Here is an 11,847-nt window from a genome sequence, read left to right on the forward strand (position 1 = left end):
GTTTACCCCTCCATTATTTGCGCGACCCTCTGCTTAACATCTGGAGCAGGCTCTGAGTGTAGAAGCCCTAGTTTCACTACCCATCTAGTGCACTGTGTAGGGAGCAAGGAGCCATTCGCGACCGAGCCAGAGGTTTTAACGAATGGGCTGGTGGTCGCTTTAGATTGACGGAAAACAAGCGCACAGCTGGATACTGGGCAGGACAAACGACACGACCTCCCAGTGAAATGTGAACTTTGTTTTGTTTTGTTTGTTTATTTATTTATTGAGATTTGTTCGCGTAAGCGGAACGCTGTAATCCGCGGGGCGCATCGGACTGTAAACACGGTCGCACCCGCAGCAGTGGCGATCGCGCAGCTGCGATACTGACCATTAAAATAAAATCTTCACTTTCTGTCCGTTTTTCCTCTTTTATCCACAGCTCGGTGGCGCTGGGCGGACCCGGGCGGACGGAGCGACCCCAGCCAGCAGTCCGGACGCCGATGGAGGCCTGGTCAGCGTCCGGTCTGTGACAGGTAAACAAAAAGGCTCCGGATTTAATATTTTAATAATCACGTCGCGCGTTATTGACCCTCACGCTGACCAGCAGCCTCGTCGCGGGGCAGGACGCGGCGGCCGGGGGTCTCCAGGCTTCATATGAGCGGACTTAACCTTAATAACTGAAGCGCACGTAAAGGGGCACTCCGGCCAAATACGAGAAATTTCAGCACAGCTGCGCCTGCAGTGAACCGGCCTGTTTCACCTCCCTCGGCGGCGCTGCGGGACACTGTGGGGGGTCTTTTCCATTAAAGACGAGCAAGACCACCTTCTGATGACGCATGTTTAGGGGCGGGGCTGCCAGGAAGCCATAGACCTAATTACAATGGACAAAGTGGTAGGTCAGCGGAAATGAGGGTCAGATGAAGAGGATGGGCCGGTGATGATTTATTATCGTGAATAAGGACTAAATCTGCCTGGATTATTAATATAAGTGCAGAAGAACAAACATTTGATCACGTTTTGAGCAAAAGTGCCGGGCAGTCTGACCGCGTTTATCGTTATGGTGATAAATCACATCACAGTCTGTGACAGTAGGCTGGTCTGAGTGGACTGCGGACGCGTCACCAGAGCTTAAAAAGACTCCCCACTGCTCACCTGATAGAGACAGGGTGAGTTTAGTTAGATTGTCTTGGAACCTACCCAGAGTAATTATCTAGTACTTTGGGGTACCTTACACTAGAAAGTCTAGAACTTTAAGGACTGTAAGAGAAAGTGTTACCGAATGTTTAACTGCACAAGACCAGAAGCAGAAAGACCTGCAGGCCCAGTTCATATGGAAATATGTTGTGAATGTGTGAAGCTGGATCAGAATCTCTGACTGTGAGTCGTGGGCTCTGCGCTGCCCTCTGGTGGAGGACTGAGTTCAGACAGTGTGTATTCTTAGAAAAAAACTACATTTCTGATCAAAATTTCTGAATCACTTTTGGATTTTTTACTCTTTCCGACTCGCTCCTAAATAATATTTTAATCCTTGTGGTTGTTCCTCTGTTTTGGTCCAGCAGGTGAGCTTCTTGCCAGACTCTGGGGCCGCCGAGCTTGAGCCCCGCCCACTGCGACAGGATGAGCCAGGATGCGCCCATCCACAGCTGGCCCGGCTCCTACTACGTGAACGGCGAGAAGCGCTGGGTGAGTGGTACACTCTCGCTGACCCGTAAGGCCGTCCGCTTCACCTCAGAGCAAAGCCGTGACGCGCTGGCTAGCTTCCCCCTGTCCCGCATCGTGGAGCTCAAGATGGAGTCATCCAGCTTCATCTTCAGTGCCCTGACGGTGCTGGAGCAGGGCAATGTCAAGCACTGGTTCGGCTCCCTGCGGCCATGCCGGGCCGCCGTCTTCCACGTCCTGGAGCACTTCTGGAGGGAACGGCTGCTGTCACCCAGCGAGGCCCAGGCTCAGGCTCCTCTCAGCAAGGGTCAGGAGCTCATCAGCCTGGTGACCGGAGCCCAGCGCAGGCTGGCTGACACCGGCAAAGTGCTCAACCACCAGGGGGAGCAGTTCGACAACATGATGCAGGGCTTGGACAAGATCGAGTCCGACCTTGGCGTGGCTGACAAGTAAGAACCTGCATCTTTCATATTGCAGTTCACCAAAATTCCCTATAACTCAGTGTGTGAGGTGGAATCAGAGAGATCCAGAGGGTTTGGTGTGAAATGGTTCAGACGTCTTTACAGTGGTGGTGATGGGAACCAGGCGTCGCCATGACTACAACACAGATATAGACATTTTATTTACCATCCAGAACCACCAGAGAACCTACACGAGTCTTCTGAGCTTATATGGAATGTTGATGATGGAAAACAGTGGAAAATCTGGAATAATGAGTTTCCTTTGGGGACTATTTTGCCGCACAGCGCCCTGCATGTCTCCCTCCACCATGAATGGAGTTGAAGTTCTCTAAACTCTCATAAAACAGCGTCTCAGTCATCAGGCAGTGAATTCAGAACCAGTTCATGTAGGAACTTTCTGTAGGAGCTTTTAGAGGGAACGTCTGGTTCCCATCACCACCACTGTGAGCAGCTGTGACTCGGTCAGTTTATCTAGAACAGAGCGTTTCACACCAAACCACTCTAAACGACTCTGTTTACATTATGTAAAAACCACTTCACTATATATATATATATATATATATAAGAAATCTACTGTGAATTACTCAGTATCTGTTATTAATTATTTATGATCTACTGTGAATTATTCAGTATTCAGTATGTACTCTGAGTAATTCAGTCTTTGCTCTGAGGCTGGTCTGTGTTGTGTAATGAAGGTGATGTTTGTATTGTATCGTCTCTCAGCTGATGACTGTTGTGTTTAGGCTGCTGTCAGAGTTGGAGTCTCCACCATGGTGGCCCTTCGGTAAGCTTCCCTGGAGGAGTCAGCAGGAGGCAAAGGCGGAGTCTGCTGCCAAAGCTCCGCCCCCCAGAGGCTCAGGGAAGGCCCAGAAGGTGATCTGCAGCGTGCCGGCGGTTGTGGGGCGAGGCGGTGATTCGGGTGAGTTAAAGCCGGGATCTCTCACCCTGCTGCCCTCCACGCTGGAGCTGCGGGACGCTAGTGGTCAGCTAATCCATCGGTTCGAGAGGGAGGAAGTGGACGACATCCGCGTCCAGAACCCGTACGAGATCAGCATCCGCCAGCGGTTCATCGGCAAGCCCGACATCTGCTACCGCCTGCTGTCAGCCAGGATGGCCGAAGCCCTATCTGTCCTAGAGGTGCAGTACAAGAAGAAGGTGGAGTTCACCGGCGATTACACTGCCTGCCAGGGCACGCCCAGCACTACGCCGGACAGTGGAGCCGCATTCTGGGGTGCAGGTACAACCGCAGGGGACCTTCAGTAGTCCTAAGGCTGTGGTTCCACATAGCGGACGCAACAGAACACAGGGTTTAAAACACTTATCGTCTTACTGTAATTAATAAAGAAAAACACTAAACACAAATCATTACTGGGAGACCTCTCACATCAATTCGTTAAGCCTTTGGTACTGATTTGATCTAATGTGGGCCCACCCCCTCTAAACCACCCCCCCCAAATCCTCTAATGCAGTTAAGAAGAGCCATATTGGCTTTTTAACAAAACCAAACCACCTTGGGAGCCACAACATTTAATGTTCATTTTACTATCTTGCTTGTAAATACACTATATTTCCAAAAGTTTTCACCCCCCCATCCAAATAACTGAATTCAGGTGTTCCAGTCACTTCCATGGCCACAAGTGTATAAAGCCGAGCCCCTAGGCCTGCAGACTGCTTCTACAGACATTAGAGAAAGAATGGGTCGCTCTCAGGAGCTCAGTGAATTCCAGCGTGGTACCGTGATCAGACGCCACCTGTACAGCAAGTCCAGTCGTGAAATTTCCTCACTACTAAATATTCCACAGTCCACTGTCAGTGGGATTATAACAAAGTGGAAGCAATTGGGAACGACAGCAACTCAGTCACGAAGTGGTCGGCCATGTAAAATGACAGAGCGGTCAGCGGATGCTGAGGGGCATAGAGCGCAGAGGTCACCGACTTTCTGCAGAGTCAATCACTACAGACCCCCAAACTTCATGTGGCCTTCAGATCAGCTCAAGAACAGCGTAGAGAGCTTCATGGAATGGGTTTCCATGGCCGAGCAGCTGCATCCAAGCCTTACATCACCAAGCGCAACACAAAGCGTGGAATGCAGTGGTGTAAAGCGCCGCCACTGGACTCTAGAGCAGTGGAGACGTGTTCTCTGGAGTGACCAATCACGCTTCTCCATCTGGCAATCTGATAGACGAGTCTGGGTTTGGCGGTTGCCAGGAGAACGTTACTTGTCTGACTGCATTGTGCCGAGTGTAAAGTTTGGTGGAGGGGGGATCATGGTGTGGGGTTGTTTTTCAGGAGTTGGGCTCGGCCCCTTAGTTCCAGTGAAAGGAACTCTTAAAGCTTCAGCACCAAGAGATTTTGGACAATTTCATGCTCCCAACTTTGTGGGAACAGTTTGGGGACGGCCCCTTCCTGTTCCAACATGACTGAGCACCAGTGCACGAAGCAGGTCCATAAAGACGTAGATGATCCAGTTTGGTGTGGAAGAACTTGACTGGCCTGCACAGAGTCCTGACCTCCACCCCATAGAACACCTTTGGGATGAATTAGAGTGGAGACTGTGAGCCAGGCCTTCTCGTCCAACATGTGTCTGACCTCACAAATACGCTTCTGGAGGAACGGCCAAAAATTCCCATAAACACTCCTAACCCTTGTGGAAAGCCTTCCCAGAAGAGTTGAAGCTATTATAGATGCAAAGGGTGGGCCGACATCATATTAAACCCTATGGATTAAGAATGGGATGTCACTCAAGTTCATATGCATGTGAAGATAGACGACCGAATACTTTTGGTAATATAGTGTATGTCTCAGTATGTACTGATGTGCTAATACAGGATAAAATATAAATGAAAACTCAGACTTACTTTGCTCTGCTTTCAGCTTGAGCTCAGCTATAACCACGTTTCTCACATCTCCAGCAGGAAACTTTTCTTGTAAAATGTCCTTCAATGTTTGAGGCTGATGTCGCTGCTCATTCACCAGCTTCTTGTTTGAGTCTCCCAGTTCCACCTTAAATGGAGCCTGAGGTGCCAGAATGTAACTGGTACACCATTTAAGGTGGACCCTTTTTGGTGCTACACAGAACCACGCATCCCTCTTCTAAGACACTTATCCTTCTGGGTCACAGTATGTAGGACTATATACAACACAATCTCTATCAATCTTAGCCATGCAAAGGGTTCTTTGAGTGTTCCTGGTTCTTTATAACGTAGAGCTGTTTTCTTTACTGAAGATCCCTTGAGGAACCAAAAGTGTGAGACGGACTATGTAGTGGTTTTAGCTTAATACACCCCTTATAACCACGTAATCCAGCCTGTTGGAGATGCTGAACACCTGCAGACACGTTGAGGGGAGTGTGTGATGATTCAAGCATGGATTCAAGCACTGTGCTAATCAGTGGGACATAAGCTTCCATTACCTGTTAGCTGCATTAGCCTCATGGCTCCAGTGTTAAAACTATATAAGCAAACTTCAGACACCAAACACGTCTCGGGTGATCCACTGCAGTCGGGGCAAGAAGGTAAACCCAGTATAAAATCAGAGTTGGTGTCACTGTTGTTGAGTGATGGTCACAGATTTGGTCAGTCTCCATCTTGATGCCCTAAAAGCTCATAAAAATATTTGATTTTCAGAATATTCAGAAATTTTGATGTTCAGAAATTTTCATTCTAATCAATCTGTTAGATTCGGGCTCTGATGTAACGTATCATCGGGGTACGAAAAAAAGCATTTCCAGTTTTTTCAATTAATTGTTAAAAATAATAAAATGCACTGCTTTCAGTATGAAGCTTATTTTCCTGACATTAAACATGTTTCCATCGGCTGATTAAAATCAGGCTGATTAAGGCTGATTAAAATCAGATTTAAATACTTTTGTGCCACAAGGTGGCAGCAGTGCTCCATCTGACTCAGATATATGAAGCTGATGGAGAAACTCAGCTGTGTTTACTTTTTCAGAACACATTTAACAGATCATTGCTCGCACAGTGGGCTGGGATCTCTCCAATGTTTTCTGCAGAAACGGGTTGGTGATAGGAACCAGACGTCCCCCTCTAAAAGCTCCTACAGAAAGTTCCTACATGAACTGGTTCTGAATTCACTGCCTGATGACTGAGACGCTGTTTTATGAGAGTTTAGAGAACTTCAACTCCATTCATGGTGGAGGGAGACATGCAGGGCGCTGTGCGGCAAAATAGTCCCCAAAGAAAACTCATTATTCCAGATTTTCCACTATTTTCCATCATCAACATTCCATATAAGCTCAGAAGACTTGTGTAGGTTCTCTGGTGGTTCTGGATGGTAAATAAAGTGTCTATATCTGTGTTGTAGTCATGGGGACGCCTGGTTCCTATCACCACCACTGTAAAGACGTCTGAACCGTTTCACACCAAACCGCTCTGAATCTCTCTGATTACGCCTCACACACTGGATTATGGGGGAAGTTGGGTAAAATTAGTGGAATTTAATAGTAGAAATTAAAGCTGCAGGTTCTTAATTACCAGTCACACCCAGGTGGAGGGATACATGCATGGCCTTGTGAGCCAAAATAGTCCCCAAAATTAGCAGTTCAGATTTCCCCATCATCAGCGGTTTGAAGGTGGAGTAGACCTAATTGTACTGGCACATTTTATGATCCACTGCTTCGTGGCTGAACTGTTTTTGCTCCATTTCACAGTACTTATAGTTGTCTAGGGCAGATCTAGCATGATAGACATTTCACAGACTGACATTTCATGTTTAAATTCACTGCGCTCTTCGGTGGTGCCCTCTACTGCCAGCGTCTGTCAGTCGAGACTGCAAGGCTATTTGCTTGGCTTGATCCACCTGTTAGGAAATGGGCATGGCTGAAACAACTGAACTCAATAATTAGGATTGGTGTCCACACACTTTTGGTCCTATAGCATATATCGGTGCTAATTATGTAAGTGTCGCCCCCTGCAGGTGCTCATGGTCTGGAAACGGAGGTGCCCGTGGAGATTCCTGCAGGAGATCTGACGCAGGTCCAGCTGCACGTCCTGCAGCCCACGGTGACCGAGGCCGAGGCCCAGGAGCTCAAACAGGTCCGTTTGACTTCATTACAGTGAGAGTTTATGGAAAAAAACCTACCCCCCTACCCCAAACCCGAGCCACCCCCTCCTTTACCCCAGTCCCTCTGTTCTGATTGGCTGCCCTGTGTTGTGTCTTATTCAAAAGGCAGTTCAGGGTGCAACACTCTTCAACATATCTTCAGTGTGAGTGGGTGGACCTTAGCCCTGTTCTGGGCTGTGTAGATTAGTATATATAAATGAGTTGGTTTTCATAACATCACAGAAGTATTGATTGCAAAACAGCCTATTTTTTGCAATTTAGTTTCCATAAATCGATTAAATATTTAAGTTTTGAAACATTTAACAAGGTTTACCTGGAATATCAAAGTCTTGTTTTGTAAAATTATGTGAGATACAAGCTCACAAATGATGAAATACTAAAGAAAGTGTTTATGGTTAAAAAGTTATTATTTTCCAGACGTCCCCCTCTAAAAGCTCCTACAGAAAGTTCCTACATGAACTGGTTCTGGATTCACTGCCTGATGACGCTGTTTTATGAGAGTTTAGAGAACTTCAACTCCATTCATGGTGGAGGGAGACATGCAGGGCGCTGTGCGGCAAAATAGTCCCCAAAGAAAACTCATTATTCCAGATTTTCCACTGTTTTCCATCATCAACATTCCATATAAGCTCAGAAGACTCGTGTAGGTTCTCTGGTGGTTCTGGATGGTAAATAAAATGTCTATATCTGTGTTGTTGTCATGGCAACGCCTGGTTCCCATTACCACCACTGTAAAGACGTCTGAACCTCTGACTACACCTCACACACTGGATTATGGGAGACTTGGGTGAAAATCAGTAGAATTCTCAGTATGAAAGGTCTTTCCTTATCAGCCACGCCCAGTATCTCCAGGTAAACATGCAGGGAGTTGTAAGGCAAAATAGTTTGTCCAAAAAAACAGAATTCCTGTTTCCCCCTGCAGTCACTGCACTCATGTGCTGCTGAAGGAGAATGTAATTGAATGTATGCAGTGAAGAGAGTCCACTATGCTGTAACTGTGTGCTACAAAGTTACAAAGCATATTGATAATTAATCCCACACTCTGACGTCTGTGAAACCTCTTTCTTTCCGTGAAATGCAGAGGTGTTTAAGTGGTTCATTCTTTTCCAGTCCTCCAGCAGATTCCACCGGGCATTAGACCCATTTCTCTTTGCCTTTCTTTTGTGTAATTTATTATCAACAAGCGATTGGCTAAAGTAAATCCTTATTGTTCCTTATCAGCGCCTCACCTAATGGTGTACAAATCTGGGAAGTTCAAAGAGTGCGCCTCGCTCGCTCTCACTGTGCTGATTAATGAAGGCTTTTGTGTTTCATATCGTGATTTCTGGTCATATCAGTGGAAACGGCACAGCTTTGGCACCTCGGCTGGAATCCATTCCAAATGATCTGAGCTCCTTTTAAGGCCTTAAAACGGACAGTTCCAGTTCTAAAATCTGATCTGAGTCACATTCAAAGCCACTTTGTATTACACATTTGTATACTTTTATTGTTTTAATACAGCAACATCAGCGGTTGGTACTGTTATGCAGTGGTGTTCCTCAGGGGTCAGTGCTGGGTCCTCTCTTTTTCTCATACAGTTCTAAGGTAAAGCCAGAGAACACCCCTTCATTTATGAAAGTTCATTTTTCATGAAATACTTCTGAAAAGATTCAATAATATGATACACGTGTGTAAAGAAGGAGAACGTCAAAGGAAAAAGCAAGAGTTTCCAAAACTGGAGTTCCAAAAAGGATTTAAAGCTCCAGAGAAAATGAGCCTCCTAACAACCACCTGGAAGAACTGCCCCATCAGATAAACAGCACTTAAAGCTTTGATCTGTGAGAGAGAGGAGAAAACCAAGCTTTAGTTACAGCCTTGATGTAGACGGTGCGAGGTACAGAATTCAAATCTAATTTAAAAAAAAGCACTGATATAGAATCGGTACTCAGTATCGGCCGATACCAGAGTTCAGGTATCAGAATCGTTATGTGAGGAGAAAAACTGGGATCGGTGCATCTTTAGCTGTTACCATAGTAACTCTGTTAACCATCACTGTGCACTAGGCCTAGCGAGTAGCACAGAATGACTTGTGGAATAATGAAATGCTTTGAGCTGGGAGTTTAAACCACGCCTGCTGTGTCTGGACGGCTCTCTGTTCACGAAGCGCTGAAAAGTGCAGTGTGGTTCTGCTGTGGTCCAGCAGGTTCTGGGTATATTCCTCTGATCTCTCTGTGTGTATCTGTGTAGATGCTGCTGCAGTTGAAGTCTCTGGCTCTGGAGGCTGAGACGGAGCTGGAGAGGCAGGACGAAGCTCTGGACGTCCTGACGTCCTCCAGTGAACGAGCCACCATGAGCATCGACAAACACACACGCAGGATGAGGAAACTGCTGTAACGCACGCGCCATAGCAACGGTAAGCGCTGCTGTAACACTTACAGCATCCTGCTGCCATAGCAACAGTACGCCCTGCTGTGACACTCACAGCATCTTGCTGCCATAGCAACGGTAAGCCCTGTTGTAAAACTCACAGCATCCTGCTGCCATAGCAACAGTAAGCACTGCTGTAACACTCACAGCATCCTGCTGCCATAGCAAAGGTAAGCCCTGCTGTAACACTCACAGCATCCTGCTGCCATAGCAACGGTAGGCCCTGCTGTAACACTCACACCATCCAACTACAGTTTTTAGACGTCTTTTGAAGCAGTGGACAGCGCTCGTGGATAAAATCAACCAGCAGCAAACTAACAAAAGCACCAGCTTTTGTTAACTGGTGAAGCTGCAGTTACCCTGAAGAACCTCCCCTGGAACAAGAACCTATGAGCTGAATGAATGAGCGCGAGAAGCTGCAAACTGTATATGTATAATATGCATCATTATATGTTATATTTACACTCACCGGCCACTTTATTAGGTACTTTATTTACCTTGCTAGTAAAAGGCTGGACCCCCTTTTGCCTTCAGAACTGTCTTAATTCTTCATGGCAGACTTTCAACAAGGTGCTGGAAACGTTCCTCAGAGATTCTTGTTGGTTATTTGAGTTCCTGCTGTCTTTCTATCATCTGGAACCAGTCTGCCCATTCTCCTCTGACCTCTCACATCAACAAGGCATTTTCGTCCACACAACTGACCGCTCACTGGATGTTTCCTCTTTTTCGGACCGTTCTCTGTGAACCCTAGAGATGGTTGAGCGTGAAAATCCCAGCAGATCAGCAGTTTCTGAAATACTCAGACCAGCCCGTCTGGCACCAACAACCACGCCACGTTCAAAGTCCCTTAAATCCCCTTTCTTCCCCGTTCTGATGCTCGGTCTGCACTTCAGCAAGTCATCTTGACCACCTCTACATGCCTAAATGCAGTGAGCTGCAGCCGTGTGATTGGCTGATTAGCTATTTGTGTTAACAAGCAACTATGAGATGCACTCATTGTAAATATGTATGTAATTCAAACCCATTGATTGTGTATATGATGTATATGATATACACTCACTGATAGTAACAACTTTTTGATGAATTTCATTTTGTCAACTCATAGAGCCAAATGTGCTGCTTTATAAAGGGGAGCAAATCTTCCTTTAGAGTCAGAGCAAATAATCAAAACATGACTGGTGTTGATTCAGTAGCGTAACAGTTTAAAGGCCCAGTGTGTTAAATTCAGTTTACTGCAGCGTAACGACTCTAATGAGTTTAATGCTGACATGAGTGGTTTTTGTCTGCAGGTTCATGTAGAGTCTTCATCTCTTCCTCTCCAGTCCAGACCCTCTTCCTGCTCGACACACTGCATGGCTCCGTGCCCCCCTCCAGAGCGCCCCCTACTGAGCGAGATGTATATTCCTACAGGTATCAGCAGATGTCCTGCTGTTTTAGGTGAGGTGGATGGTTAAGCTCTGACTGCAGAACCGCACTACTGACCCCTCAGACTGAGTTCTGCTCCATTTACTTCATTTACATTGCAGTCATGCGTTCTGTGTGTACGACACTGTCAGACGTTTAAACCCGTATCGCTGTCTTCACTGTTGTGATGTTGTTTGTATGCAGGTCGACAGTAAAATAAACTCAAACTGACGCCTGTTTTTTTCTGTGGAATCTCTTTTATGTTCACAGTGGGGGGGGGTCAGAGGTGTTTATAGTCGAACTGAGAACCCCCCCCAACACACACGCACACCCCAAACATCCACTCTTTTTGATGTGGTCAAGTGAAGTGTAAACACAAACCATCCCTGTAGAGCTGACAGAGACAGTGTCACCAGTTGAGACTGGTCCACCACCTGAAGTAGTGGTCAGAATCTCATCACTGATTAAAAGCTAGAGAGGATGTTTCTAATAAAGTGGCCAGTTAATAGAAGTACAAGGTAGGTGGCCAGCATAAGAAAACACAGAATAGTCGTTAATAATATAGTGTCCAATTAGTAGAAGCACAGTGTGTTTCTAATAAAGTGGCCAGTGAGTGGAAGCACAACATGGGTGTTTCTAATAAAGTGGCCAGTGAGTGGAAGCGCAACGTGGGTGTTTCTAATAAAGTGGCCAGTGAGTGGAAGCACAACGTGGGTGTTTCTAATAAAGTGGCCAGTGAGTGGAAGCACAGTGTGTTTCTAATAAAGTGGCCAGTGGGTGGAAGCACAGGGTAGGTGTTTCTGATAAAGTGGCCAGTGAGTGGAAGCACAAGGTGGGTGTTTCTAATAAAGTG

At 46.5% G+C, this 11,847-nt stretch overlaps 1 protein-coding gene across 4 annotated transcripts; it reads left to right on the forward strand.

Moving 5' to 3' along the window:
- The first annotated feature begins 73 nt into the window (after positions 1-73).
- On the forward strand, positions 74-11,233 carry snap47 (synaptosome associated protein 47). Of its 4 annotated transcripts, none has more exons than XM_017686926.2 (7): positions 74-229; positions 422-515; positions 1,539-2,090; positions 2,846-3,339; positions 7,038-7,156; positions 9,411-9,576; positions 10,880-11,233. In XM_017686926.2, exons 3-6 carry the CDS (start codon positions 1,600-1,602, stop codon positions 9,555-9,557), a joined length of 1,251 nt encoding a protein of 416 aa, XP_017542415.1. In that variant the 5' UTR covers positions 74-229; positions 422-515; positions 1,539-1,599; the 3' UTR covers positions 9,558-9,576; positions 10,880-11,233. The 4 variants fall into 4 exon arrangements, with proteins under 4 accessions (XP_017542415.1, XP_037388258.1, XP_017542413.1 ...); XM_037532361.1 differs by having other exon boundaries at positions 1,542-2,090; XM_017686924.2 differs by lacking the exon at positions 74-229 and having other exon boundaries at positions 271-515.
- The last annotated feature ends 614 nt before the right edge of the window (positions 11,234-11,847 follow it).

The sequence above is a fragment of the Pygocentrus nattereri genome, chromosome 2 (assembly GCF_015220715.1).
Source record: "Pygocentrus nattereri isolate fPygNat1 chromosome 2, fPygNat1.pri, whole genome shotgun sequence".
NCBI classification, from domain to species: Eukaryota; Metazoa; Chordata; class Actinopteri; order Characiformes; family Serrasalmidae; genus Pygocentrus; species Pygocentrus nattereri.

What these genes read in the sequence shown, in the direction of transcription:
- snap47 (XM_017686926.2), top strand. Translation starts at nt 1,600, where the DNA reads ATGAGCCAGGATGCGCCCATCCACAGCTGGCCCGGCTCCTACTACGTG. An exon ending in AGCCGCATTCTGGGGTGCAG is followed by an intron (nt 3,340 to 7,037) that starts GTACAACCGCAG and finishes CGCCCCCTGCAG; the next exon opens with GTGCTCATGGTCTGGAAACG. An exon ending in AGGCCCAGGAGCTCAAACAG is followed by an intron (nt 7,157 to 9,410) that starts GTCCGTTTGACT and finishes GTATCTGTGTAG; the next exon opens with ATGCTGCTGCAGTTGAAGTC.